A 25,443-nucleotide genomic window follows, 5' to 3' on the forward strand; every position below is an offset into this window, starting at 1 on the left:
TAATGTATTTGTTTCATTAGCATGAAATGGATAACACTTATTTTTTAAAAATTATTCTTCATAAAAATATGATTATTATGCAATTTATAAAAAAATTAAACAACAATTTTTAATTATTTTGCTGAGATTCAACAAATTGCTGCCATTTCTTAATATTTGAGAACAAAGATTTCTGAATTGGCTCCAAATTCTTCCATTTAGCAACAGCAATCTCCATGAGAGGCAGCATTACGTCTCTTGCTAGAGATAACCGTGACTCTTCAACAGTCTTTGCTACCAATTCCTGGAAAGCCTTATCAGGAGTAATTCCGTAAACAACTTTCTCTTCTTGTAATATTTGTTGTAGCTCCTGTTTCTTTAACTCACCATGTTTCATTGCTATATCGTATGGCCTGCAAACATTTCCGCTGTTTGCAATTTTGAGAATTAATCTCATTTGGTTCAATTTCGAGTGATCACCACTCTTCCACAACTGAATGAAGTCGCTCTCTTTGTAGATACCACTTGAGAGAATCAGTTGTGTAAAGATGTTCCAGAATTTGGCTCTTACATCATCAGGAATTGCATCCAAAATCGCGACACTTTTATTTGTCAATAATTGGATGGCCGCATCTGCTTGAGCTGTTTCTGCAGGTGGCTGGTTCTTGAACAATATTTCAAGAGGTAATTTTGTGCGGATAAGTAAGCCACCGTGTTCTCCTTTATGATTTGTATTATGGAGAAGAGATGCCATCAAAAGAGCGAACAATTCAATTGTATCTAATTGTTTTGAAACTTCTGTTTGTTTCAAAATTACGTAGACATATTGTAAAGTATCCAATGATTGGTCGGAATTATGATACGGCAAATCCTTTCCCATTGTCTGGAAGAGCATCAAGAACTGGAAGAAAGTGATGAACTGGATATTCAACTGATCCAACAGATTGAACGATGTGAAACAGAAAATCATGAACCTCAATTTGAGATTCATTTGAAGACCTCTCATGTAAGCTTGTGGATTTGTCAGTGTTGTTTCTTCTTCTTGTGATAATCTCATTTGTTGCAAAACAACACCGATTTGTTCAGCGGAACTACTGAATAAATCAAAGACAGCATCAGTAGTAATATTCTTGTCTTTGTTCTTGACCTTGGAGATGGAATATCCCGCGAAAGAAGTCATTGCTCCGACCAATCTTTCATCATCTTTTGTGAAAACAAGGCCATCGTAACCAGGTATTTTATTGACAATTTGGATGACTCCCAATATGTTCTTTTCTTCATCCATGATAGGAGCAACCAAGAAAGACTTTGATACGAAAGAAGTCCTTTGATCTTCAGTTGGATCGTATCTAGAATCTTTCGTGACATCAGAGATATTCAACAAAGATTTGTTCTTGCAAACTTCTTTGATGAAGGCAATTTGTGCATTAGTTTTTTCATTCGTCTGATGAATGATTCCTTCTTTGTCATCATCCATCAAGAAAACAGTGCATCTCTCTGCATTGATCAGTTCAATTGCTGATTCAGAGATGTGCTCAAGAATAAGAGGAAGGTATTTTTCACGGCTCATTGACATGGCGAGATTCAAAAGACCTTCGACTCTGTTTTTCATTGTATTTGTGTCATCGAAAAGATTTGCGTTAGACAAAGCAATTCCACAGAAAACGTTGAAAGCCTTCATCAAATCAACATCTCCTGGAGTGAATTGTGTTGCTTCTCCTGTCTTGTTGATCATCTGTGTAACGCCAATGACTTGTTCGGCTCTTCCTATAATAGGAACACACAAAATTGACTTTGTTCTGTAACCTGTTGAAAGATCGACATCTTTGTTAAATCTCGGGTCTTCGTAAGCATCAGGAATGTTTAGAAGCTGTCCAGTAGTTGCGACATGACCTGCAATACCATGAGAGATTGGAAGAACAATTGATCTATTTGTTCCTGATGCAACTTTTGAAAGAAGATATTCTCTGTTTCTATCAGTAGTAAACAAAGAACATCTATCAGCGGAAACAAGTTTTCTTGATCTCAACATGATCATTTCGAACAGTTGGTCTTTGTTGATAACAGAGGAAAGAGACTCAGCTGTTGTAAGCAACTCAATGTAGTGGTCTTGAGCTGTAAGAACTCTCTTCAAGTTCAATACATCAGACCTATATCTCTGGAAATTCGAAAGAGTTCTTGCAATGACAGCTGACAAACTTTCCAAGGAAATTGCATCGTGTTCTGTGAATGTCATTGAGCCTCTTTTACCTCTTGCAACAGCAACACCGAAGATCTCGTGATTTGCAGAGGATTCGTTGATCATTGGTGCTGCAATGACTGGTCTTGATCTGTACTCGTCATCGACGATTTTTGAAAAATGAGGGTGTTGAGAAGCGACAGGAATATTCACGAGATTTCCGTCTTGTGCAACGAAAGCTGCAATGCCACCTTGTGCCAAAGGAAGCCTCTGCTTCTTGCCAACACCGCTACCATAGAATTCTAATGCACCGCGCTGCCAGTTAACAAAGAAAATCTGTGCAACTTCGCAGTTTAAAGCGGATTTTAATGATTGGCAGGCGTTTGAAATTAATGGTCTTTGTTTCAGTTCTGCGCCGGTAGCGGAAGAAAGAATAGCAAGGGTAGAACGAATCCTGGATGCGGATATCTTGAGAGTAGCAAGGAGATGCGGTAATTTTGACTCAGCGTGGTCCATTAATAAAGTATCAAATGCTGTCCAAGCACTTTTGGCTGTAACTGTGACAACTGCAATCAGTTGATGAGTAAGAGGATCAGCAATGGGTGAACAGACAACGCATGTGACGCTTTCGAAGAATTTGGAATCAGATTCAGCGTTGTACCATTCAGATTCCTTTGGATTTGAAAGAATACGACGTTTCTGTCTTTCAGCTGCACGACCGACAATACCTTTGCCTGGCTCGACTCTCCATTTATGAGTTGGAGAGAAAAGCGCTTTAGCCATAGGAACATTGTACCAAATAATAATCTGTTTGCCTACAAATGCTGAAGTGAGCGTATTTTCGAGAGCTGGTATTGATATTTCGACATCTTGTAACTGTCCCATATTTGAAGAAATAGAATCGATAATTGATAGTTTACGCATTTGCTCTGTAAGTTCTGTCAATGCTGCATTAAATAATTCGCCTGGTAATGAAGTAAAATATCGATAAACATCATCTAATGAAAAATTTTCTCCGGAAACAAGTCCTCGAACCAAATAAGGATCATCATTCAATCTAGTAATGATTTCTTGTGGTGTAGGAGGAGCTTGACTGATTCCCATCCTTGATCCTTGTGATCCAGAGAACATAAATTTAGATGATGATAAAGGGAGTAAACCACGAGTACTTGTATCTTGCTCGATACTAAAATCATCTTGTTTTTGCTCCATTTCCATTTTTCTAATGCGATCGAAGATGTTATCATCATCTCCACCGCCGCCACCGCCTCCAAAGCCGCCGAAGGCTGGTCCAGCACCTGCATTGGAGGCAAATATGTTTGAACGTGAGCCGAACATCGGGCTTAGCGCGCTCTTTCGAGGCGAATCACCAGGAAAGTTCGACATAACGTGATTTTTTAATCGTTTTGAATTTATATTGAATTTTGATGGTATATGACAATACTGTAATTTAAGGGGCTACTGCTAAATATATTGCAGTGGAATGCATTCTTCATATGGAATTTTGCTCAATATTCCTTCTAATGTGAATTATTTTATCAAATGCTTAGATATGTTCCCATATTTAGCGATTCATATGATCATACACTCATTACTTCATTTGTATTGATTCACATTCATATTTTACACATCACAAAAGAAATTCACACAATGATATGGAAACTAGGGTCTCCAATTCAGATTAGTTTCAACATTAGAGGACAAAATAATTGGAACATTCTAATACATATAGCTGATATTGTTTTCGATTTTGTCTGCTGGATTTTGTATTCGCAATTTACAGATATATCAATGGGATTGCGCAAAACATTTATCACATTCATTTACTCGTTGGTATAGAAGCAAAATCAATTCTTTTATGATGTGGAAAATATTAGGCGATTTTTCCTATCCCCCAATTATTTTGAAATCTTCCCCCATTTTTGATAACCGGCCGGATGAAAGAAATTGTTCAAATACCAAAAATTCGTAATTGTTTTTAGTCAACAAGACAATATTTCCACAAAACTAATAACATAATTTTTGAAAAAAATCGTCGAATAATAGGTCGGGGTCGGGGGTTTTGTCACTTTTCTCATTTGATGTCAGAGGAAAAGGTAGATTTATTACCTCTTGTTCGCGAAGAGATTCCAAAAATCCTTAAATTAGAATTCAACGAGTCAATCGAAGCATTACATGCATTAGAAAGAAGAACACGTATCGGAAAAGACGATATTGCAAATTGCGAAGTCTGCAGGACAATTGCATCACTTTGCATTGATAGAAAGAGATGGCAAGATCTTTCAAATAACGTTGCAATTCTTTCAAAGAGAAGAGGATACTCTAGAAAAGCTATAACAGATATTGTTGATATGTCTATGGCCTCACTTGATTCCATTAGCGATATTGAAGTCCGCGTATCAGTTGTCCGCTGCCTCCTTGAAGTTACAGAAGGCAAAATCTTCGTAGAAGTACAAAGAGCTCGTCTTACAAAATTAATGGTCGATTACCTCGAAGGCGAGAACAAGTTAGATGAAGCAATGAATCTTCTCCAAGAGCTTCGTCTCGAAGTCCTCACAACAATGGACGAAGCCGAAAGAATGAAGTTAATGCTCCATCAATTCTGGCTTTGCCTTGAAACCCACGACGCTCTTAGATCCCAGTTGAGTGCTGAGAAGATTAAAGATCAGAAATTACCAACAGACGAACTTAAATTAGAATTCCTCGATTATCTCATCAGATATCACACAGAATTCACAAACGACTTCATGGAAATTGCCGATGCATTTTACAAGACATACAAGATCAATAACGATAGCAAGGCATTGATGCATTCCATCATTGCAGCAATTCTTGCTCCAAGAAGTGACAAACAGCTTCAATTCTTTACCGAAGTTTCACAGCTTCGCGACCTTACACTCCTTCCTGATTCAAAGATGCTCCTTTCCATATTCATGGGCAGAGATTTGATTTCATATCCAGATTTTGATAACAGATTCGGCAGTCTTATTGAAGAAGGCCACAAGGACATCATGCGCAGAAGAGTTATAGAGCACGGCCTCCGTACAATTTCGAAATACTACTCGAGAATCAGATTAGAAAGATTGGCCCAGCTTCTTGTCCTCTCAGTCGATGAACTCGAACAGCGTATTATAGATCTGGTGTTCTCTGAGAACTTTTATGCTAGAATTGACCGTCCAAAGGGAATTGTTACCTTCAAGAAGCAGAAGAAGGTTTCGGAAGTCGCTGATGAGTTCTCTGAGAACATTGCAAAGGTATGTAAGCTTGTTGATAAGGCTAACTCTCTGATAGAAAAGGAGAGACAGTGCATCCACAGAACAAAGATATGAGGGTTTTATTTTTTTTTAAATGCTTTTTATATATTTAATAATATTTCAATATATTTTTTATTTTTACTTCTAAATATTTATAACTTACGCCCATCCGACTAAGGATGTCGTTTTGATTTACGTAAAGTGTCAAAAATATTTGTAAAGTATCAAATCAGTATCCTTGAAGATCCTCTCTTTAACATTGTGATTATAGTAATATATGATTTATGTTTATGAAAAGGGGGAACTTCGTCGACAACAAAGGTATCGACCAAAATTGTTCCCATTATGCTTGACATATGAAGTATAGTAATAGTGTGTATGGACTCATAGAATGACTTTCGTTTGATTTCGAGATATTATCATCTTCTAAAATATCCATATGTATTATCGTATTATGAAAAATAATTGACTTTAACCTTAAATAACTAAATCGAAGGTCATGTCATAGGCGGTTAAGTGCACCCATAGCTGGGCATGATTTTTTTTTCAAATCACTCCAAATCACAAAATTAAGGGTGCACATACCACTTTCTGACACGCTCTCATAAAAACATTTTATCTTTATTATAATAACATGAAAGTATAACATCTAAAAAAAGTTTAGTGATTTTTAGGAACTTTTTCCAAACGTACATTTGCGAGACTTCCCGATGATAGATTTTCAAATAAATAGGATAGTTAGAATCAGTAGGTTCCAAATATGAATAATATGATCTTATTTTGAAAAGTTATTAAAACAATAAAAAGATTAGTGAATTATGTTTTAATTTCCATAATTTTTATCAACGTTTTACTTTATTAAAAGTTAATATTTCTTTTTTCCAACCGAAAATATTAAATTTTTACCTTAGAAAATTAGGATATACAGCTTGGGTGTCAAAAAAAATTTGAGAGAATGTCAGAAAATGAAAGTGCTGGTAAAAATATTAATTTTTAAGCCTAAAAGTGTCACAGCCAAAATTTTTTCATAGTATGTCAAGTTCAAAGCAGTTAAAAAATGAAAATTGGTGCAATTACAGTGACATTAAGCCAATTAAAGTATTCGAAAAAAAAAAAAAAAAAAAAAAAAAAAAGGAAGTGGGGCTTCCAGGCACTTCGTGCCTTCTAGCCCTGAGGATGTTTTGTCAAGACTTCTTCATCGTAAATGTTTTGTCAAGACTTCTTCATCGTAAATGTTTTGTCAAGACTTCTTCATCGTAAATGTTTTGTCAAGACTTCTTCATCGTAAATGTTTTGTCAAGACTTCTTCTTCGTAAATGTTTTGTCAAGATTTCTTCGTAAATGTTTTGTCAAGACTTCTTCGTAAATGTTTTGTCAAGACTTCTTCATCGTAAATGTTTTGTCAAGATTTCTTCGTAAAGACTTTGTTAAGACTTCTTCGTAAAGACTTTGTTAAGATTTCTTCATAAATGAGTGTAAATGACCCAAAAATATATTTTATGTTAGAATGTTAGATCTAACATGTTTTCTAACATGTTTTCTAACATCGTAGAAAACTCATGATTTCATCGTAAATGTTTTGTCAAGACTTCTTCATCGTAAATGTTTTGTCAAGATTTCTTCGTAAAGACTTTGTTAAGACTTCTTCGTAAATGTTTTGTCAAGACTTCTTCGTAAATGTTTTGTCAAGACTTCTTCGTAAAATCAGACAAAAATATATTTTATGTTAGAATGTTAGATCTAACATGTTTTCTAACATGTTTTCTAACATCGTAGAAAACTCATGATTTCTTCGTAAATGTTTTGTCAAGACTTCTTCTTCGTAAATGTTTTGTCAAGACTTCTTCGTAAAATCAGACAAAAATATATTTTATGTTAGAATGTTAGATCTAACATGTTTTCTAACATGTTTTCTAACATCGTAGAAAACTCATGATTTCATCGTAAATGTTTTGTCAAGACTTCTTCATCGTAAATGTTTTGTCAAGATTTCTTCGTAAATGTTTTGTCAAGACTTCTTCTTCGTAAATGTTTTGTCAAGACTTCTTCGTAATGAGCGTAAATGACCCAAAAATATATTTTATGTTAGAATGTTAGATCTAACATGTTTTCTAACATGTTTTCTAACATCGTAGAAAACTCATGATTTCATCGTAAATGTTTTGTCAAGACTTCTTCATCGTAAATGTTTTGTCAAGACTTCTTCGTAATGAGCGTAAATGACCCAAAAATAATGTTTATGTTAGAATGTTAGATCTAACCTCTTTTCTAACCTCTTTTCTAACCTCATGAATTTTCATGAACTTTCTTTACAAAGTCTTTACGATGAAGAACTTTACAAAGTCTCAACAAAACATTGACAAGAAAGTTCATGAGAAAGACTTTACAAAGTCTTTACGATGAAGAACTTTACGAAGAAATCTCAACAAAGTCTTTACGAAGAAGTCTTGACAAAACATTTACGATGAAATCATGAAAATTCAAGAGGGTAGAAAAGAGGTTAGAAAAGAGGTTAGATCTAACATTCTAACATAAAATATATTTTTGCTGAATTCCGTATGAAATTTCATGAGTTTTGTATGTTTTAGACCATGTTAGAAAACATGTTAGAAAACATGTTAGATCTAACATTCTAACATAAAATATATTTTTATTGAATTCCGTATGAAATTTCATGAATTTTGTATGTTTTAGACCATGTTAGAAAACATGTTAGAAAACATGTTAGATCTAACATTCTAACATAAAATATATTTTTGGGTCATTTACGCTCATTTACGAAGAAATCTTGACAAAGTCTTTACGAAGAAATCTCAATAAAGAAATTTTACTAGTAAGTAAATGTGGTTTGAAATAGGACTACTTGTTTTAGGTTTTTTCCATTGTGTCATTTACTTATTTGACGTGGCAGAAAGATATAGAGAATATGAAGATGAACCAATGCCTGCAAATGTTCAGCATATGTACTCGTAAGAGATATTTTTATCTAATATTAAATGGACGCACAGAACTTAGCGAATGCACAGCAACCTGGACAACCAAACCCAGAGAATATTCCAAATGAAGTTAGAATACAAACTGCAATGGCAAACTATGGTCAAGTGCCAACAGATGTACAAATGCAAACTGCCATGTCAAATGACGCTGCGTTAGGCTTACCACCATGGTATGCAAATATGAGATGGAAAGAGTTTTATACAAACCCTGAAGTGGGATATAAACAACTCTATGCAGATGACGCGAACACAGGAGTTGACCCAGAGTATGTTTTCTACCAGAGGAGAAACAGAATGTATGAGCTCCAGTTAAAGAATGCTATGGAACTCAGAAGGAAACGTAAGAGACTAGGCGGACATTAGATTTTTACATATAGTAAAATGGGTTTCTTCAGTAAGATAGGAAACTTCTTTCGAAATGTTGGAAGAGGTATATGGAATGGAATAAAATCTGTCGGAAGAGGAATTTGGAACGGAGTCAAAAATATTGGCAAAAGAGTAGGTCAGTTCGTTGGTATTATACCTAAAGACCCTGAACCAGAAGAACAAGCTCCTGTTATACAACAGCCTGAACCTGCACCACAGTCTAGTTGGCAACCAAATCCAACACCTCAACCGTATTAAAAAGTTATATTTTTACCGTTCGATAGTAGTTGTATATGAAACTAAGTTCTAAGTAAAACGCATGGTATAATGGAACTATTCTTTTTCTTCCATCTGTAGTAAACCATACTTGAAAATCCGAAATACTTCCACTCGGTGGTTCATATAGCTTTGTAGGTTTTTCGTAAAAGTCATTTGCCAAGCATAAAAAAGAGTTTTGTGCACCAGAAAATGAAGCATGAACTATAATAGCATCTGAGTCGAAAACATTTTCATATGTTCCATTAGGGTTTTCGACTTCATAAAAGTTCGGGTGTACTGGATATTCTGCAGGCTGATTTAACATCCTCAAAAATCTATACCATGCCAAGTTGTTATATTTTGTAGAAATATAAACGTCTTCTCCAAGGTCTTCTATTCTATTGAATTTAACAGTTGCATTTTTCCTGTCATATAAAATATCGAGATGGTACTCTCCTTCGTCAATGTTAAACTGGTTTGCATATTCGAGATAGATATCGTTTATTTTTTCTTGAAAAGCTTGAAGAGTTTTTCTAAGTTTACAAGCAAATTCACTTGTAAAAGTTTTCCCTGTTCAAATTTCTCATACGTACGTTTTTCTTTGTTATAGTATCGAACTTCAAAAGCGACCGTAAATGGGAAACCATGTATGGCTTCTGAAATGAACTTCATTCTACGAAAGCCAATAGCTTTTGTGACAGATGGGTCTCTTAGCCATCTTAATGGGTAGTCAAAACGATAGCCTTCATGCTTTACGGTCTCTGTCTCAAACTTTTGACCGACATTAGTAAAAAGTTCATCTAATGGTTTAGTTGTAGCAACTCTTGAATTTTCTTTTTCTATTGGAAGCATATTTTATCTAGAATAAAAATGTCAAATGAAACAGCGTCTATGAGAGAAATACAACACAACCGACAACTCATTATGCAAGCTCTAAATAAGAACACAACAAACTTTTCAAACTATTCTAAGATATCTGAGTCATTGAAAGAAGGAAACTTAAAACTGACATTAAACCCAATGACAGATGAGTTTCTGTTTCAAGACAATAAGAACCATACTGTCTGTATAAATCCAACAAAAGGAACTTTAAACGAGAAACCTATAAATGAACTTCTTTTGAAAACAGATGTTGACAACAAAGCTGACAAAGAATATGTAGACGATGCAATAGCAAAAGAAGAAGAAAGAGCTAACAATGCTTATGCAACAAAAGAACATACTCATCCTGAACTAGCAGACAAAACATATGTTGACAATAAAATGTCAAGTGAAGTGACAAGAGCTGACAAAGAATATTCTAAAAAGACTCATACACATACCATTGCAAATATTACAAACTTACAAGAAACCTTAAACAGGAAAAGTGACGTTGGACATACACACGATTTCTTCGCAACTGTTGGTATAGAAAATATTGCAGGAACGGTTGAAGAACCTGATGGAACTGGTGGGGATGTATTAAATTGGAAACCTCCTAACTTTCCACAAGGTTTAACATCGGAGGATGACATAACGACGATGAAATACACTAGATGTAGAAATGTCTATGTCATGGAGGATGAAAACAAAGTTAAATTCACTGCTCAAGATTTATATGATAAAAAAGCTGACAAAACATATGTTAACGATGAGTTAGATAAAAAAGCTGACAAAACATATGTTAACGATGAGTTAGATAAGAAAGCTGACAAAACAGAGCTTCAAACGTTAAAGACAGAAATACTTCAAACAGTATATCCTATAGGTTCTATTTACACGTCAATGAACTCTACCAGACCAGAAGTAGTACTTGGTTTTGGAACTTGGACTCAAATAGTCGACAGGTTTTTGTATTGTGCAAACTCTTCAAAGGAAACAGGTGGAAGTAAAACGATTTCAGGTGCAAATTTACCTGCGCACAGTCACTACATAAATTTAAGTACATCTGAAGCAGGTTTGCATAGTCATAGATTTTGGGATTGGTCAGGAATGAAAAAAGGTAAAGGATATGATGTTAAAGACAACGTTCAGTTTGCTATAAATTGTTTCTGGGGTAGCACACAGGGAGAAGGAAACCATACACATCGCGTTTCAGGGTATACGCAAACAACGGGACAAAGTAAAGACTACATGCCACCTTACATGACAGTTTACGCATGGTATAGAATTGCTTAGTCGTCATTTTCAACTTCTTTAGCATATTCGTCAGGAGTTGTCTTATATTTGTTAGGAACTGTCTTTGAAAGTATACCACCTTGAACCTTAACAAGTTTGAAACGAGGTCTGACAATAGTAGTTTTATCTTCTGCTTGCAGTCTGTACATTTTGCCATGTTTGCCTAAAACTTCATAATATTCTCTTGTATACTTTCTTCTATTTTTACGAACACGAATGTGAGTACCTATCGGGTACTTGTTGTTGTCATAGTCAATAGTATTTTCATATGGGTCGCGTTTAGGTATTTCTATTTTTACTTTGTCACCTTTCTTAAGTTTGAAGCCTGGCATTCTTTCTTGTTTGTCTCTTTTGACTAAACTATTAAATATATAGTCTTTCTCTAAGTCAGGGTTGTTTTTCATTTCTTCAGGGGAGTGGTTTCCCAAACCTTTTTGTTTACGGTTATTGTAAATATTTAAAACTTGTCTCATCTTTGCCATGGAGAAGTGTCTATACTTGTCGTCATATGACATTTCATCTACCTCACCACCTTGTGGTTGGTTTAAGTCTCTTAACATTTTTATACAACCGTCAATGACACCAAGAGCAGAATGGTTTTGGTCGACAATGAAATATTGGTTTACATTTTTTGAACGCAGATAGTTTTTTACATCGTCTGATTTGAAAGAACTTTCACAGTCAGATGTCAGTTTTGTTGGATGGTATTTGTCAACGAATATTGTCAAAGCTGCTAAGACATCTAAAATATTTTTGGACTGTAATGGTATGGCTTCACAGTATCTTGTGTTTTGACCAACAAATATTAACCAGTATGGAGGTCCATCTTCTCTATACCTCGGAATGTTTTCCAAGATATCCATAAACCAAGCATTTGGTGTTGAACTAAAGATTTTTATCATGAGTGCTTTCTTTGTTGCCTTAGAAACATAGGGGTCCTTGTTTGGATTCGTCATTTTTTAACCCATAAGAAATGGGTTTATTTGGCGCATTAGCAGGAGTCGCATCTAGATTTTTGCCCGCAGTGGGAACACTAGCCAGAGGTGCATTTGGAGTTGGAAGGAAGATTTTGAGTACATTAGGTATACTGAAGAGAAAGCACAACCTATTATACAAACTGTACAGAAAGGTTGGGAGGTAGCACGAGATGCAACAAATCTTATTCCAAATCCTGAAACAAGAGGAAAAGTTCAAGGATGGATGGACAATGTAGGAAGAGAAGCAGGAAACTACTATAACAAAGCAAATGACTACTATAACCAAGCAGGACACTACATGGACCAAGGTGAAAGATTCTTTAACAGAGGATATAACCATGCACAACAGTGGGTAAACAACAACCAACCTCAACCGCCTCAAACTTGGGGAATGTAAATTTTTTACTGAGATGAAATGAACAATACAGCATTGAGACAAATGGGCTCAAGATGGATTTGTCGACTTCCAGCAGTTACACAACCACGTGTTTGTCAAGTTCTTCCTATACCTCAGGAAGTTTTAGACCGACTTAAAAAACCTAAACAACCAGTTGAAAACAAACCAAACTAAAATTTTTTACTGAGATGAAATGACCGAAGAAGTTGAAACGGTAGATTTGACACCACAAACAAAAAGTTCAGAACCATTGTCAAAACCTGTCAAAGAACTTACAGATGAAGAGAAAAATTCAATAATAGAAAGTGCCAGGTCTGGAAATACAAACCCTAACTATAAAGTCACTTTTCATAGAAATGGAACGGCTAGTATCTCAAAAAAGAAACAGACTCTCACAAATAAAATATTGAAGTCTGAAGGAGTTAAAGAGACAACAGATGGGAAAGTATATTTTACCGACCAACAGTTCATTATAGAACATCTCATTGACTTAGAGTCGAAATATTCTAAACTTTACAACAAACACAAAAAGTTGAAAGGAAAACAAAAACAGATGGCATATGATATTTACGAAGATGTTGACAACACAACCATACCTGCAAGTGAGGTAAGGTCAGAGGAACCAAAAAGTGACGAAAAACCAATAGAAGAAGGGGAGCCAAAAACTGAAGAAAAACCAAAACCAAAGGTTAGTTTTCAAACTAAACCAAGTCAACCTTCATTAGCTGGTATGGGTTGGCGTCAAAGGCTTATGGCAGCAAGTGCTTATGTAAAGTAAAGTAAAAACATTTTTTTATTTTTATAAAAATGCCCTCGCATAGAATGGACAGAAGGTCTGCTAGAATAAAAGCAGAGTTAGAAAGATATGGTTGGAGAGTTTCAAAGAAGTTTAAATATAGGAAGGGAAAGCCAATAAAAGTCTATGACAAATTGTCTGGTCTGACCTATGAAATGGACTTAGAAACAGCGTGCGCCAATTATCCAAACAGACTAGAGAGGTTAGAGGAAGAACGTCTTATGGACATGCCTTTCAATGTTTCTGAGCCTCAAGTTGAAGGACAAGACGGCTTTGCCAGGTTCTACTGGAAACATAACGAACAGTTGCATCCTTTGAGAAGGAAAAAAGGAAAAGGTGAAGACGCACATGCTCCCATGGAAAGAACAAGATATGCATATGAAAAGTATCGTGAAGTTAGAAGTAAAATTACATCTGGTCGAACCTTTACAGTAAACTTTGACGAAGGAAAGAACAAAGAAGGCTTCATGGGAGTACTTGCTGCCATACAAGACGGAAATAAGAAAGGATACAATCTCAGACTAACTATAACAGATTTGGACGGTCATATATACTACTCACATGGCAATGTCACAACAGCTGCAATGCTTCTTGACGCTTTCAAGACTACAAAGAGAGAACAAATGTTTGACTCCGACTCAGACATTTTGAATGCAATTGAAGGAATTGCAAGTGTCAAGTTCGAATGGTACCAACCTAACCCTCAAGCAGTCAGACAACATGCTGGATACTTCCCCTTCAGAAATAAGTCTGACATTGACTTGACAAGGTATGGAATTTACAATTCAATCGAAACAATTGTCAATGAACCTTGTATTCTTACATGTCTCAGGAACTCTGGTCTTGTTACAGATGAGAAGATGAAGTATCTTGAGTCATGTGTGAAGACAAGGTACATTCTCAGAGGTCAATTGTCAAAAATTGCACCGTTGGCAAATGTCAATATCCGAGTCAACATACCTACAGCTAAAGGTTCTTTCACATGACGACTATGTTGTTGACAAAGACTTACCATGGTTGAAGATTGTAATTGTCCACAACCACTTCATGTTGAACGAAAGTCTTATGTTCGGAAAAGGCAAGTGCAACATTGTCAGAGCTGTAAACATTCTTTTCGAGAAAGGTTTGTTGGAACCGATTCCAGAAGACAAGCTGACAGAAACTTTTGTACCAAAAGACGAAACAAACTTTTCACTGTTAGCAAGACCAAAAGTTGTTCCAGACAAAGTTCTAGTACAAAAGAAGTACACAGTTCCAAAAGGAGTTGGATTGTTCGGATACCAACCTGAACCAGAAGAACTTCCAATGAGGTTGCAAGAACTTCAAGATGCTATAAACAAACTTCCATTGAGGCATCCAATCGACGTCAAATTGTATTGGAGAGCTTCTGAGTTAGGTCAGAAGGTTTTATATGAAACAGGTTGCTTCGACGATGTTTATGAGATAACAGGAGAAGTTTCTCAGAAGATAAGAGACTCACTTGAATTTCCACGAACTGGTCCGATTGGATGCGACAAGTTCGACTCAGATGAAAAGATATACTATGTCGACCTTAACGCTGCGTACATGAGGTTCGTCCAATATATCCCGACTGGAATTCCAAACGAAGATGGTGAGTTCCCGGGAAGGAACTATACAGTTGGAAAAGTCATACAACAACTGTATGATATTAGGAAAGCTTCAAACCCCAAACTTGCAATGACACTCAAATTGCTTATGAATTCGACATGGGGATATTCCATTAAAAACCTCAAAAGATGAAGAGTAAACACTATGAGAAGGTCGACAACTTTGTTGAAAGGTTTTCTCCTTTTGTTTTGAAGTACGAGTTCACCGAAGGTCAAAGTGGCTTAGTAACCACATTAAAACCTATTGTCGAACATTGGTCTTACCCTCAGTTCGCAAAAGCAGTCCTTGACAACTACAACAAATTCTTCTCCGAAGTCAAATCCAAAGTCAAGGTTTACTATGAGAACATTGACGCACTCATGACGAACGAAGAAGGATACAACAAACTCATTGAAATGGGTATGGTCGGTGAAAAGATGGGCTGTTTTAAGCTAGATAAGGTATTTTCCGAAGTTCATGTAATATCGAAAAGGAAATATTGGGGCATACTTGAAGACGGCACAGAAATAAAACATTGCATGAAGTAAAAACGTTTTTTTTTAAAACAGTATATTTTTACATATATTAAATGTTTCAGGTTGAAAAACAAAGAACAAAAGTAGCAGATACAAAACCGTTAGACTATATCTTTACAAATGCCGGTATGACTATTTCAGATGAAGAAATTTCATCCGGCTCCTACCGCTTTGACTTTCCAATTCGTTGGCTTCAAAGTCCTTCAGATGCAAAGGCAATAGGATTTAGAAGAGTTTTGTTTTCAAAAAGAACTAACGCGTTTATGTTCGCAGTATATTTTCATGGGCGGTATAGAGGTCATGATGGTCTAATAGACAAATTTGACGAAATGAGAATCTTTACAGTTCGTTCAGACGAAAGTCTTGAGAAGACTCTAAATGACTTTCAAACTCAAATAAACAAATACTACTGGGAATTTCAAGAAAAATACGATTCTTTACTAAATGGAACATACTATCTGAAACTAGAATATGACAAGATGAACTCCACCGTTTCATTTCAAAGGATTGAAAATAACCCTCCAAGAGATACACAGTTTTTATTTTGGCAAGTAGACAAACGTTCTTGGGCACAATTTCTTCGGTTACTAAACCAGAACGAACCATTACCACCTGACGGTCCGTTCTGGTTTATACGCCCACCAACAGATTTGACAGTTTATAGAAACGTGTTTGACCCTCAAAATGTTATGTGTCATGCAAGTTTCAGTTCAAGCAACAATAGTTTTCTTTGTATTGGTAAGGACTTTTATGACTTTGCTTCTAAATTCTACGATAGTAACAGTTTCTCTGACTTTCAATGGTTCACAACACAAATGGTGTGCAACATATTATTCCATTGTACTACGACTTTTATCTCGAATTGTCTTTCATATATAACTACGGAGAAGTGCTGAAAAAGTATTGAAAAATAATGTTTATGTTAGCATGTTAGATCTAACCTGTTTTCTAACCTGTTTTCTAACATGGTCTAAAACTCTTGAATTTTCATGAATTTTATATAAAAAGCAACCCGCGGAATTCCGCGGGTTGGTATATTCTTCACAAAATGCTTGTTTTGAGGTCGAGCCACAAACGGATGTCCGACGGTTAAGCCACAAACGGATGTCCGACGGTTAAGCCACAAACGAATGTCCGACGTCCCACCAAAAAATATTTTTTTATTTTTATTGTAAGGACAGTATGACAGTCGAAGCAAAAACGTTCACGAACAAATCTAATGGCGAAACATTCACAAAAGGCACTTACAACGGTATTGAAGTCTTACGTAGAGACAAGGATGGTTATATAAATGTAACAAATATGTGTCAACAGTTTAGGAAAGACTTTAGAAGGTTGTTGGAAAAATAAGTCCTGGGAAGAGTATTTTAAGGCATTTTGTGAAGAATATACCACCCGCGGAATTCCGCGGGTTGCTTTTTATACAATGTTAATGCAGGAATTCCGGATGAAATCAAACAGGTTAGAGGAATGTATGTAGACCCAAGACTCGTAAACTATATTGCAATGTGGGCTTCTCCAAAATATTGTATAGCAGTTGGAAAAATTATGGACTCCATAGACAAGAAAGTTCATGAGAAGTTAGATGAAGAAGAACTTGAAGATACAGTAGAGAATGCAAAACCTTTGTTTGAAGAAGAAGTTAGAAAAATGCATGAAAAACAAATAGAACATGAACGTGAGATATGTTCTGGTTATAGAGATTCTCCATACGAACTAGACCAATGGGAACAAGAAGATTTAAAGAGAGAATTTAGAGAATATGAACTCGCTAAGATAACATTAGAAGCTGCAGAAAAGAAGTTAAAAGTTTGGGGTCGTTTTGTACAAAAATATTGTGAGTAACTGAACCATTTTTTTTCGACAAAAATATATTTTAGGGTAGAATGTTAGATCTAACATGTTTTCTAACACGTTTTCTAACATGGTCTAAAACTCTCGAAAACTCATGAATTTTACACCAAAAATAAAGTTTATGTTAGAATGTTAGATCTAACATGTTTTCTAACACGTTTTCTAACATGGTCTAAAACTCTCGAAAACTCATGAATTTTACACCAAAAATAAAGTTTATGTTAGAATGTTAGATCTAACATGTTTTCTAACACGTTTTCTAACATGGTCTAAAACTCTCGAAAACTCATGAATTTTCCCGACGATTTCCTTCTATCTGACGTCAAGAAGAAGTATAAAGAAACTTTCGGTATCGTTAAAACTTTTGACATACTGACAGAAGAAATAGAAGCTACGAAATTGTTTAGAGTCATGAACCATCGCAACATATACCATGTAAAACGCTTGTAAATAGTTATGTTAGAAAACGTGTTAGAAAACATGTTAGATCTAACATTCTAACATAAAATATATTTTTGGTCATTTACGAAGAAGTCTTGACAAAACATTTACGAAGAAATCATGAAATTTCATGAGTTTTGTATGTTTTAGACCATGTTAGAAAACATGTTAGAAAACATGTTAGATCTAACATTCTAACATAAAATATATTTTTGGTCATTTACAATGAAGTCTTGACAAAAACTATCCAACAGCAGAAGATTTCCTTCTATCTGACGTCAAGAAGAAATATAAAGAAACTTTCGGCATTGTTAAAACTTTTGACATACTGACAGAAGAAATAGAAGCTACAAAACTGTTTAAAGTCATGAACCATCGCAACATATACCATGTAAAACGCTTGTAAATAGTTATGTTAGAAAACGTGTTAGAAAACATGTTAGATCTAACATTCTAACATAAAATATATTTTTGTCTGATTTACGCTCATTACGATGAAGAAGTCTTGACAAAACATATACGAAGAAGTCTTGACAAAACATTTACGAAGAAGAAGTCTTGACAAAACATTTACGAAGAAGAAGTCTTGACAAAACATTTACGAAGAAGAAGTCTTGACAAAACATTTACGATGAAGAAGTCTTGACAAAACATATACGAAGAAGTCTTGACAAAACATTTACGAAGAAGAAGTCTTGACAAAACATTTACGAAGAAGAAGTCTTGACAAAACATTTACGAAGAAGAAGTCTTGACAAAACATTTACGATGAAGAAGTCTTGACAAAACATTTACGATGAAGAAGTCTTGACAAAACATTTACGAAGAAGAAGTCTTGACAAAACATTTACGATGAAGAAGTCTTGACAAAACATTTACGAAGAAGAAGTCTTGACAAACATATACGAAAGAAGTCTTGACAAAACATATACGAAGAAGTCTTGACAAAAATATTACGAAAGAAGTCTTGACAAAACATTTACGATGAAGAAGTCTTGACAAAACATTTACGATGAAGAAGTCTTGACAAAACATTTACGAAGAAGAAGTCTTGACAAACATTTACGATGAAGAAGTCTTGACAAAACATTTACGATGAAGAAGTCTTGACAAAACATTTACGAAGAAGAAGTCTTGAAAATTCAAGAGGGTAGAAAAGAGGGTAGAAAAGAGGGTAGATCTAACCTTCTACCCTAAACATTATTTTTGCTGAAAAAATGACCAAAATTCATGAATTTCCTCATATGTTTGCTACCTCTCGGAAAACCGAGGATAGAGATTCCATTCGAAATCGTAAAAAATTGCGACCCGCGGAAAACCGAGGAAACGCCTAAAACACATGAAAATCGTAAAAAAATGACCAAATTTCATGATATAACTGTATCTTTTATACAAAATAAAATTAACGCTAGTTTTTTTTAAAATATTTTTTTTTATTTTGTATGTAGAAACAGGAAATGACAAACACTGAGTTTTGAAACAGTTAAAAAGATAGACAATAACACCAAAGTGTTAGAAATAGGGATTTAAACGTAGATACTCAAAGAAAACAACAAATATTCTTTGTCAGACATTTTAACACTATCTGAAAAGAAAACATCCCACGACTGGGTTAGAAATGCTTCTATCAAAAATTTTGACAAGAAATCCTGAGCTTATGATATCGGTAAGATTCTATGGAACAAGAGCATATCTTATAGACAAAAGTCTTATACCAGTAGTTTTGTTCTGGATTGACCCAGTTGTTGGATATAACTTCATAACATATGGTTCATTCGATACTGAACGTTGCAGTGAAGGCTTACTTTATATCGTTCAGAAACCAAAGGACTTCAATACAAAGAGATATAAGATAGGAAGAACATATAATATAACTCAAAGATATGACAGTACAGTCAATAGAGTCAAGGTTGTGTTCGTTAATGATATGAGAGCTGCTGAAACAGAACTACTCGAAAAGTTTGAGAAAATGTATGGTGCTCCCATAAAAGGTAAAGAAACGTTTGAAGTAGATGAGATAGCTAAAGCTATAAAATTATTTGACGAAGTTGCTGAAAAATACATGTAAAGCGTTTATTTTTGGTCTTTTATACAAGATAGAAATAACGCTAATTTTATTTTTTTTATTTTTTTATTTTGTATGTAAAGACAGATATGTCAACAACAGAGAACACAACAGTTATAGTTCATGAAGCCATAAATGAAGAATACGAGTACATACAGTTTAACAAACAACTCCGTCTCATTCGTTCTGTCAAAGACGATATGTACCAAATGCAAAGTATTTTGACAGCATGTTTTGCTCCAGATACTAAGAAACCACAAGACTGGTTTAGGAACAAAGCACACAAGAATTTTGAGCGAAGCACAGCGAGACATACTTTTTTCTGAAAACAGTGAAGAACAGCGAGTAAGTAAAAAATCTTACTCGCCTAAAACTCATGAAAATCGTGAAAAATTGCCAAATGGTTTGAGAGGATATTATGTACATAGACTTCTTGTAATGCTGTTGCAATGTGGGCTTCGCCTCGTTATGCTTGTATGTTTGTAAACTTCTTGACGAAATTCATAGACAAGAACGTGAAGAGCTAGAGAACAGCTTGAAGCAAAAGACAAAAACATACAGAAAAGAATACCACGTTCGGTAACCAAAAGGAAAGGAAAAGAACTATAGTAATATATGATTTACACTGAAGAGATGGAAAATGAAGAAGACAGAGATATGGTTATGTTGCATTTAGTCAGAAGAAACAACAAAAGCTTTTACGACTTAGCTAAGATTTACAAATCTGACAGAAATTGGTTCTATCGCGAAAACTTACCGATTTCAATGACACCGAATGAAGATGTGAAACAAATAGTTCAAGATACGTTACCTCAAACACACTATGATATTAAAGGTTGTACAATTCTTACCTTCAAAGAAGATTTGCCATTGTTAAAGGAAAAAATAACAGAGTATTTTGACAACTTCAAACAAGCAGAGTAAATGAACCATTTATTTTTCAAGCTTGACTTCAGATGGCTCAGGTAGCTCTATAAGTTAAATTGCCTTGTCAAATCCTTCTGGCATTCCGAGTCCTTCCATCCGACATTCCGAGTCCTTCCATCCGACAAGAAAAAAATTTCCCGACAACTGGAAAAAAATTTCCCGACAACTGGAAAAAAATTTCCCGACAACTGGAAAAAAATTTCCTGTTGTTCGTCCGTAAACCATTCAAATTTTCGAAAATTGAGAACTTTTTGGTCGAACTTCAGAAAAAGTTTTTCCATCAGACAGGAAAATATTTTCTCGACAACAGGAAAAGTTCTTCCATCAGACAGGAAGAACTCTTCCATCAGACAGGAAAAGTTCTTCCTTCCGACAGGACACAAACGGATGACTGACGTTCCTCTTCCTGAATGTCTTCCAAAGCCAGAAGAACCGACAGCCCCAGCACCACAACAGACTTACTAAGACTAAACTCTTTATTTTTCAAGCTTGACTTTTTACAATTTGAACTTTGTTTGCGTAGATATGAATTCTGAAAGAAGTATGAGGGTCTTGTATGACTTTGTACTTTCTCCATAGTTCATGTCTGTCAAACTTACCTGCCATGGACTCTTTCATAAGTTCCATGAAATCGTCTTCGGACAATCCGGGGAAAAGTATAATGTCAGTAAGTATTCTTTTAACATCCTTACTTAAACTCTTTGCTGTCTGTACACAAATGACAACTGAGATGTTAAAGTGTCTGAGCTTCTTAAGAATTCGACACATATCTTGTTCTCTGTTCTTTAACAAAGGATGAGAAGCAAAGTCATCTAAGATAAGAAGACATCTATGAGGGTAAGTCTTCCAATCGTAAGATTGCAATTTCTTCGAAATGTATTCTATCTCTTTCTGTTTGTTTCTGAAGTGTTTCTTCTCTAATATTCTCTGCATTTCCTCATTTGGGTCTTTAAACTTCGAGTTTATATACTCATTTATAGCATTGTACTTCAAAACCCTTCTTTGGTACTTCTTTATCCAATCTAACAACTCAGTATCCTTTATACATACTAACTTAGACTTCTTTATAATATCTTTGAACGAATTTACGGTTTGGTCGAATTGACCAGAAGTACTACAAATAACAACTAACTCATAGAATGGGTTCTTCTCATCTAGTTCTTGTTGTTGTGCAGCCATTTTAAGATAAGTGAAAGTCTTACCCGACCCAGGTGGTGCGATTAGACCTGTTATACCATTCTGAGCAAATAAGAACTTGTCATGTGGGTTTTTATCTGAGCATTTTCCAACTTCCTCTTGTTCTTATTTAAAACATTTCTCAAATTTCTTGTCAATGTCAGCAAACTTTTTTTCTAACATATTTTTAGAAAAATTAAAATTTTTATCTTTTTGAAAATGTCTAGCGATTTCGCTATCTATATTCGAGACAAACTTTTTGACAGCAAAACATCTGTCGACCATAAAATCTTACATATGTAAACAAGAAAGGTGAATTTGTTCTAAAGTTCTGTTTCTGGGAATATGACAAGAACCATAAAACATTAGGCAGAGAAGTCTTTAAGTTTGTCAATGACAGACTTGTTGACAGAGATGACGCCTCTTGGAGAGATGAAGTCCAACAAAAGTTCTTAGAATGCAAAGAAGACACATGCGCTGTTCTTGAAGATGAAATAGGAAACAGAATAGAAGAGCTATTAAAGGACAAAGAACTTTTACATAAATATGGTTCTGAGAAATTTGACATAACTCCACCAGAAAAGAAGAAGAGAGAAAAGAAAGAAAAGAAAGAAAAGAAAGTAGAAGAGAAGAAAACCTGAACCAGTTCCAGAGAAGGTGAGATATGACATGTAAAAATAAAATTTTATTTTTAGAACATTTCTGGGTCAATGTCAATGTTCTCTTCCTCTTTAGGAGCAAACACTGGCTTAGACTCTAAAATCTTTTTACCCAATTTACCTTGAACTTCAACTATCTTAGACTCATAATATTCATAGTCGTTCTGCTTTCTTTGGTTCATAAGGTATAACAAGTTTGTATGCTTTGCCTTCTTTAAGGTTTGAAAACCTTCTGTCAAAATTTTCTTTGACTGCTAACAAACCTTCTATGTCTAAGTCTTCAAATTTCGCACCATTTTTAGTCACAATAGCAAACTTAACTGGTTCGATGTTCCAAACTTTGCTGAATGAAGACTTTTCAAAATGGTAGAAGTAAACATTCAAATAAGCGAATGGGTCTAGTTCTTCTTTAAGTCCTGACATATATTTGTTGACTGAAATATATTTCGTCATCTTTTCTATCGGATAAAAAAAATATTTTTTTTATTCTTGACTTTGTTGTTGCATTTGTTGTTCTTGAGCTATTTGTTGTTGAAGTTGTTCTTGTAATACAATACTTTCACCAGTTGCATCTTCCAATTCGAAACTTTCTGCCGTCATTGACAAATACATAGGACATAAAAGTTTTACAGGAACAAAGTTTGCGTCAACTAATGTCAACGTTATACTTGCCAAAGTGTTTGAGTTCACTAAGGTTGAAAATTCTGCATTCGAATGAACAATAGGCAAACCAGCAGAGAAAGTGTTGTTTATACGCATGAGTATCTTTTGGTCATAGTAGTTTCTGTCGACATTCGAATAGCACTTTGAACCTAAGTTTGAAACAATATATAAGATTGGTGTGCTTAATGTCAATGGAATAGACATTCCTTGTATGACACTTTTCCTGTTATAGGAAACTGTTGGTAGTAAAAACCAGATATAAGTTTTGTATTATAGCTCATATCGTTTATACTAAACTCAGTCGGACATCCAAACATAATGAAACCTGCTCTAGTTGCAGCACATGTTACATCCGTCCTTAAAGTATTAAATAAGTCAACAAAACCTGTTGGTGGTATATCTGAGTAAGTATCTTCAAAGAAGTATTTTTTACCATTCACAACAACAAAGTCTTCTGGTGTCAAAAGAGCAAACAGGCTTTAGTCGTCATCGTGTTTAAGGTCAGTTTACAATATCGTCCTTGAGGACTTTGTAAGTTTGTTGTTATAGAATTATATGACTCAGGGTTTTTAGTCGTAATAGTATAAACCACTATGTCTTCTGCCATTTACTTAGCAAGTAAATTTTAATGAAATGTTGTGGTCGTCAAATATTTTTATGACGTCTGGGAAACTATATTTTAAGTTCAACGTTTCACCTCCTTTCATAACGTATATCTTGTCAATGACATTATATGAAACACCACAGCAACTAACGTCGGGTTCTATTTCTTTGATGTTTATATCGTCTGCCTCTGTCAAAAGTTTCAATAGTTCTTTCAAAACTTCATGAGGTGCGATGACATATGAGTTCACTTTTACAGGGTTGTGTTCGACCAAGTTTAACATTATACTTAAAGCTTGACAAATCTTCTCCTGAGTTTGAAGTTTGTCTTTCAGTTGTTGGTAGTCATTTCGAATATCTGCAACAGAACTTAAGTCTCTGCTAACTTCAGGGTATGTTGGTTGTTCTTTTACAGGAACTATTGTTATACCATCTTCGTCTTCGTATGGTTTCCCCACTTCAACATCTCTTTCTTTGACATTGACAACAACACTTTGACTGTTTGTTTGAGTTGGTGAATTTAACTTCACATCTGCCATCGCCATTAAACTTTGAAACACTTACGCTTCTATTTTTCGGAAATGACATTTTACTTAGAATAAAAAGATGGACGTATTCGAGTATCTCTTCGAATTGAAGCAGAACAAAGTTTACACACACAAACAATACAAATACATTGACAGAATAGTTCTTTACACAAACAATGGAAAATGTTATAGAATAGCAATATTTGCTGAACCAAAATATTTTCATAAAGCAAAGAAAGTTGGTATAACTGAAATGGTGAAAGTTCTTGAAGCAGACAAAAATATAACAACAAAACTTACAGATATTTCTAAAGGTAAGTTTATAATACAATTTTATGTCAAAACTGGCGTACTGTCAATATTTGACGGAGAGAAGTCAGTTCAAGACACACTTACTGACCTGCTGCCAAAATCTGCTCGATGGAAGCTGTCGTTATGCCAATCTGAGGAGCCCCAGCAGGTTTCATCGAACGAATCTTCAAAAGAGCATCTTCCGTGAAAAGTGCTATTGGTTTTGTAAACTTCTTTGCTCTCAGTTCATCTGGACCGTCTCTGTCACCAGTAATATTGTATTTGAACTGTACCAACAGTTGAAATACCACCCATAAAGTCTTCTGAGTCAGCAAATGGAATGCCAAGCCAAAAGTTTGAACGGTCTCCATTTGTATATTGAGTTTTTTGACTTCCTGTATGGGTCCATACTTTCACATATGGCATAATAGAACTTTGCATTTCAGGGTTAATGGTTGTTGTGAAGTTGTTGTTAAAGTTCATAGCATCTAATGTCAAGTTGTATGACCTCATATCCTCAACTGTAGAATATTCTTCTCTTGGATAGTATTTGCCATCTATGTTTATATGATATTTAATACCAGGGTTGTAGAAGCAAGAATAGTCATTTATAGTTCGTCTGAACAGTACAAACATAGTATCTGCATGTTTCATTGCAGTTGTTAAGGCAATATCTGTTCTTGCACCTGGGTCAGCACTTTGGTTTCCAACTTCACCTGCAAAGTCTTTGACAG

The 25,443-nt window shown here is 35.0% G+C and overlaps 12 protein-coding genes and 4 pseudogenes across 16 annotated transcripts, besides 2 other annotated features; 13 read left to right on the top strand and 3 right to left on the bottom strand.

The window, feature by feature from the left end:
• Positions 1–83: 83 nt before the first annotated feature.
• TVAGG3_0498470 (3',5'-cyclic-nucleotide phosphodiesterase protein) lies at positions 84–3,556 on the bottom strand (the record flags this gene model as incomplete). Its single annotated transcript, XM_001310352.2, has 1 exon — positions 110–3,544. The coding sequence occupies one exon, from the start codon at positions 3,542–3,544 to the stop codon at positions 110–112; it is 3,435 nt and encodes a 1,144-aa protein (XP_001310353.2).
• A 683-nt stretch (positions 3,557–4,239) lies between these two features.
• Positions 4,240–5,562, top strand: TVAGG3_0498480 (proteasome-mediated ubiquitin-dependent protein catabolic process; the record flags this gene model as incomplete). Its single annotated transcript, XM_001310353.2, has 1 exon — positions 4,240–5,487. One exon carries the CDS (start codon positions 4,240–4,242, stop codon positions 5,485–5,487), a length of 1,248 nt encoding a protein of 415 aa, XP_001310354.1.
• Positions 5,563–5,981: 419 nt separating this feature from the next.
• Positions 5,982–6,009: a mobile genetic element.
• A 2,399-nt stretch (positions 6,010–8,408) lies between these two features.
• Positions 8,409–8,771, top strand: TVAGG3_0498500 (uncharacterized protein; the record flags this gene model as incomplete). Its single annotated transcript, XM_051236482.1, has 1 exon — positions 8,409–8,771. The coding sequence occupies one exon, from the start codon at positions 8,409–8,411 to the stop codon at positions 8,769–8,771; it is 363 nt and encodes a 120-aa protein (XP_051094306.1).
• Positions 8,772–8,789: 18 nt separating this feature from the next.
• On the top strand, positions 8,790–9,032 carry TVAGG3_0498510 (serine threonine-protein phosphatase family; the record flags this gene model as incomplete). Its single annotated transcript, XM_051236483.1, has 1 exon — positions 8,790–9,032. One exon carries the CDS (start codon positions 8,790–8,792, stop codon positions 9,030–9,032), a length of 243 nt encoding a protein of 80 aa, XP_051094307.1.
• A 990-nt stretch (positions 9,033–10,022) lies between these two features.
• Positions 10,023–25,443: part of a mobile genetic element that runs on past the window's edge.
• TVAGG3_0498530 lies at positions 12,163–12,563 on the top strand (annotated as a pseudogene). The gene has a single exon. A coding segment is annotated over exon 1 (401 nt).
• On the top strand, positions 12,582–12,737 carry TVAGG3_0498540 (uncharacterized protein; the record flags this gene model as incomplete). The annotated part of the gene is made up of 1 exon (XM_051236484.1): positions 12,582–12,737. One exon carries the CDS (start codon positions 12,582–12,584, stop codon positions 12,735–12,737), a length of 156 nt encoding a protein of 51 aa, XP_051094308.1.
• On the top strand, positions 12,757–13,341 carry TVAGG3_0498550 (phage tail repeat-like family; the record flags this gene model as incomplete). The annotated part of the gene is made up of 1 exon (XM_051236485.1): positions 12,757–13,341. One exon carries the CDS (start codon positions 12,757–12,759, stop codon positions 13,339–13,341), a length of 585 nt encoding a protein of 194 aa, XP_051094309.1.
• TVAGG3_0498560 lies at positions 13,386–15,026 on the top strand (annotated as a pseudogene). Its single transcript has one exon. A coding segment is annotated over exon 1 (1,641 nt).
• TVAGG3_0498570 lies at positions 15,058–15,515 on the top strand (annotated as a pseudogene). The gene has a single exon. A coding segment is annotated over exon 1 (458 nt).
• Positions 15,557–16,159, top strand: TVAGG3_0498580 (uncharacterized protein; the record flags this gene model as incomplete). Its single annotated transcript, XM_051236486.1, has 1 exon — positions 15,557–16,159. A coding segment is annotated over one exon (603 nt), but the record flags the coding sequence as incomplete, so codon positions are not given.
• TVAGG3_0498590 (uncharacterized protein) lies at positions 17,052–17,348 on the top strand (the record flags this gene model as incomplete). The annotated part of the gene is made up of 1 exon (XM_051236487.1): positions 17,052–17,348. The coding sequence occupies one exon, from the start codon at positions 17,052–17,054 to the stop codon at positions 17,346–17,348; it is 297 nt and encodes a 98-aa protein (XP_051094311.1).
• TVAGG3_0498600 (organellar and viral DNA polymerase type B) lies at positions 19,447–19,866 on the top strand (the record flags this gene model as incomplete). The annotated part of the gene is made up of 1 exon (XM_051236488.1): positions 19,447–19,866. A coding segment is annotated over one exon (420 nt), but the record flags the coding sequence as incomplete, so codon positions are not given.
• TVAGG3_0498610 lies at positions 19,953–20,531 on the top strand (annotated as a pseudogene). Its single transcript has one exon. A coding segment is annotated over exon 1 (579 nt).
• Positions 20,839–21,255, top strand: TVAGG3_0498620 (uncharacterized protein; the record flags this gene model as incomplete). The annotated part of the gene is made up of 1 exon (XM_051236489.1): positions 20,839–21,255. A coding segment is annotated over one exon (417 nt), but the record flags the coding sequence as incomplete, so codon positions are not given.
• TVAGG3_0498630 (protein of unknown function, DUF4106 family) lies at positions 21,274–21,792 on the bottom strand (the record flags this gene model as incomplete). The annotated part of the gene is made up of 1 exon (XM_051236490.1): positions 21,274–21,792. A coding segment is annotated over one exon (519 nt), but the record flags the coding sequence as incomplete, so codon positions are not given.
• TVAGG3_0498640 (uncharacterized protein) lies at positions 23,109–23,384 on the bottom strand (the record flags this gene model as incomplete). Its single annotated transcript, XM_051236491.1, has 1 exon — positions 23,109–23,384. The coding sequence occupies one exon, from the start codon at positions 23,382–23,384 to the stop codon at positions 23,109–23,111; it is 276 nt and encodes a 91-aa protein (XP_051094315.1).

This window comes from Trichomonas vaginalis, chromosome II (assembly GCF_026262505.1).
Source record: "Trichomonas vaginalis G3 chromosome II, whole genome shotgun sequence".
Classification (NCBI taxonomy): Eukaryota; Parabasalia; order Trichomonadida; family Trichomonadidae; genus Trichomonas; species Trichomonas vaginalis.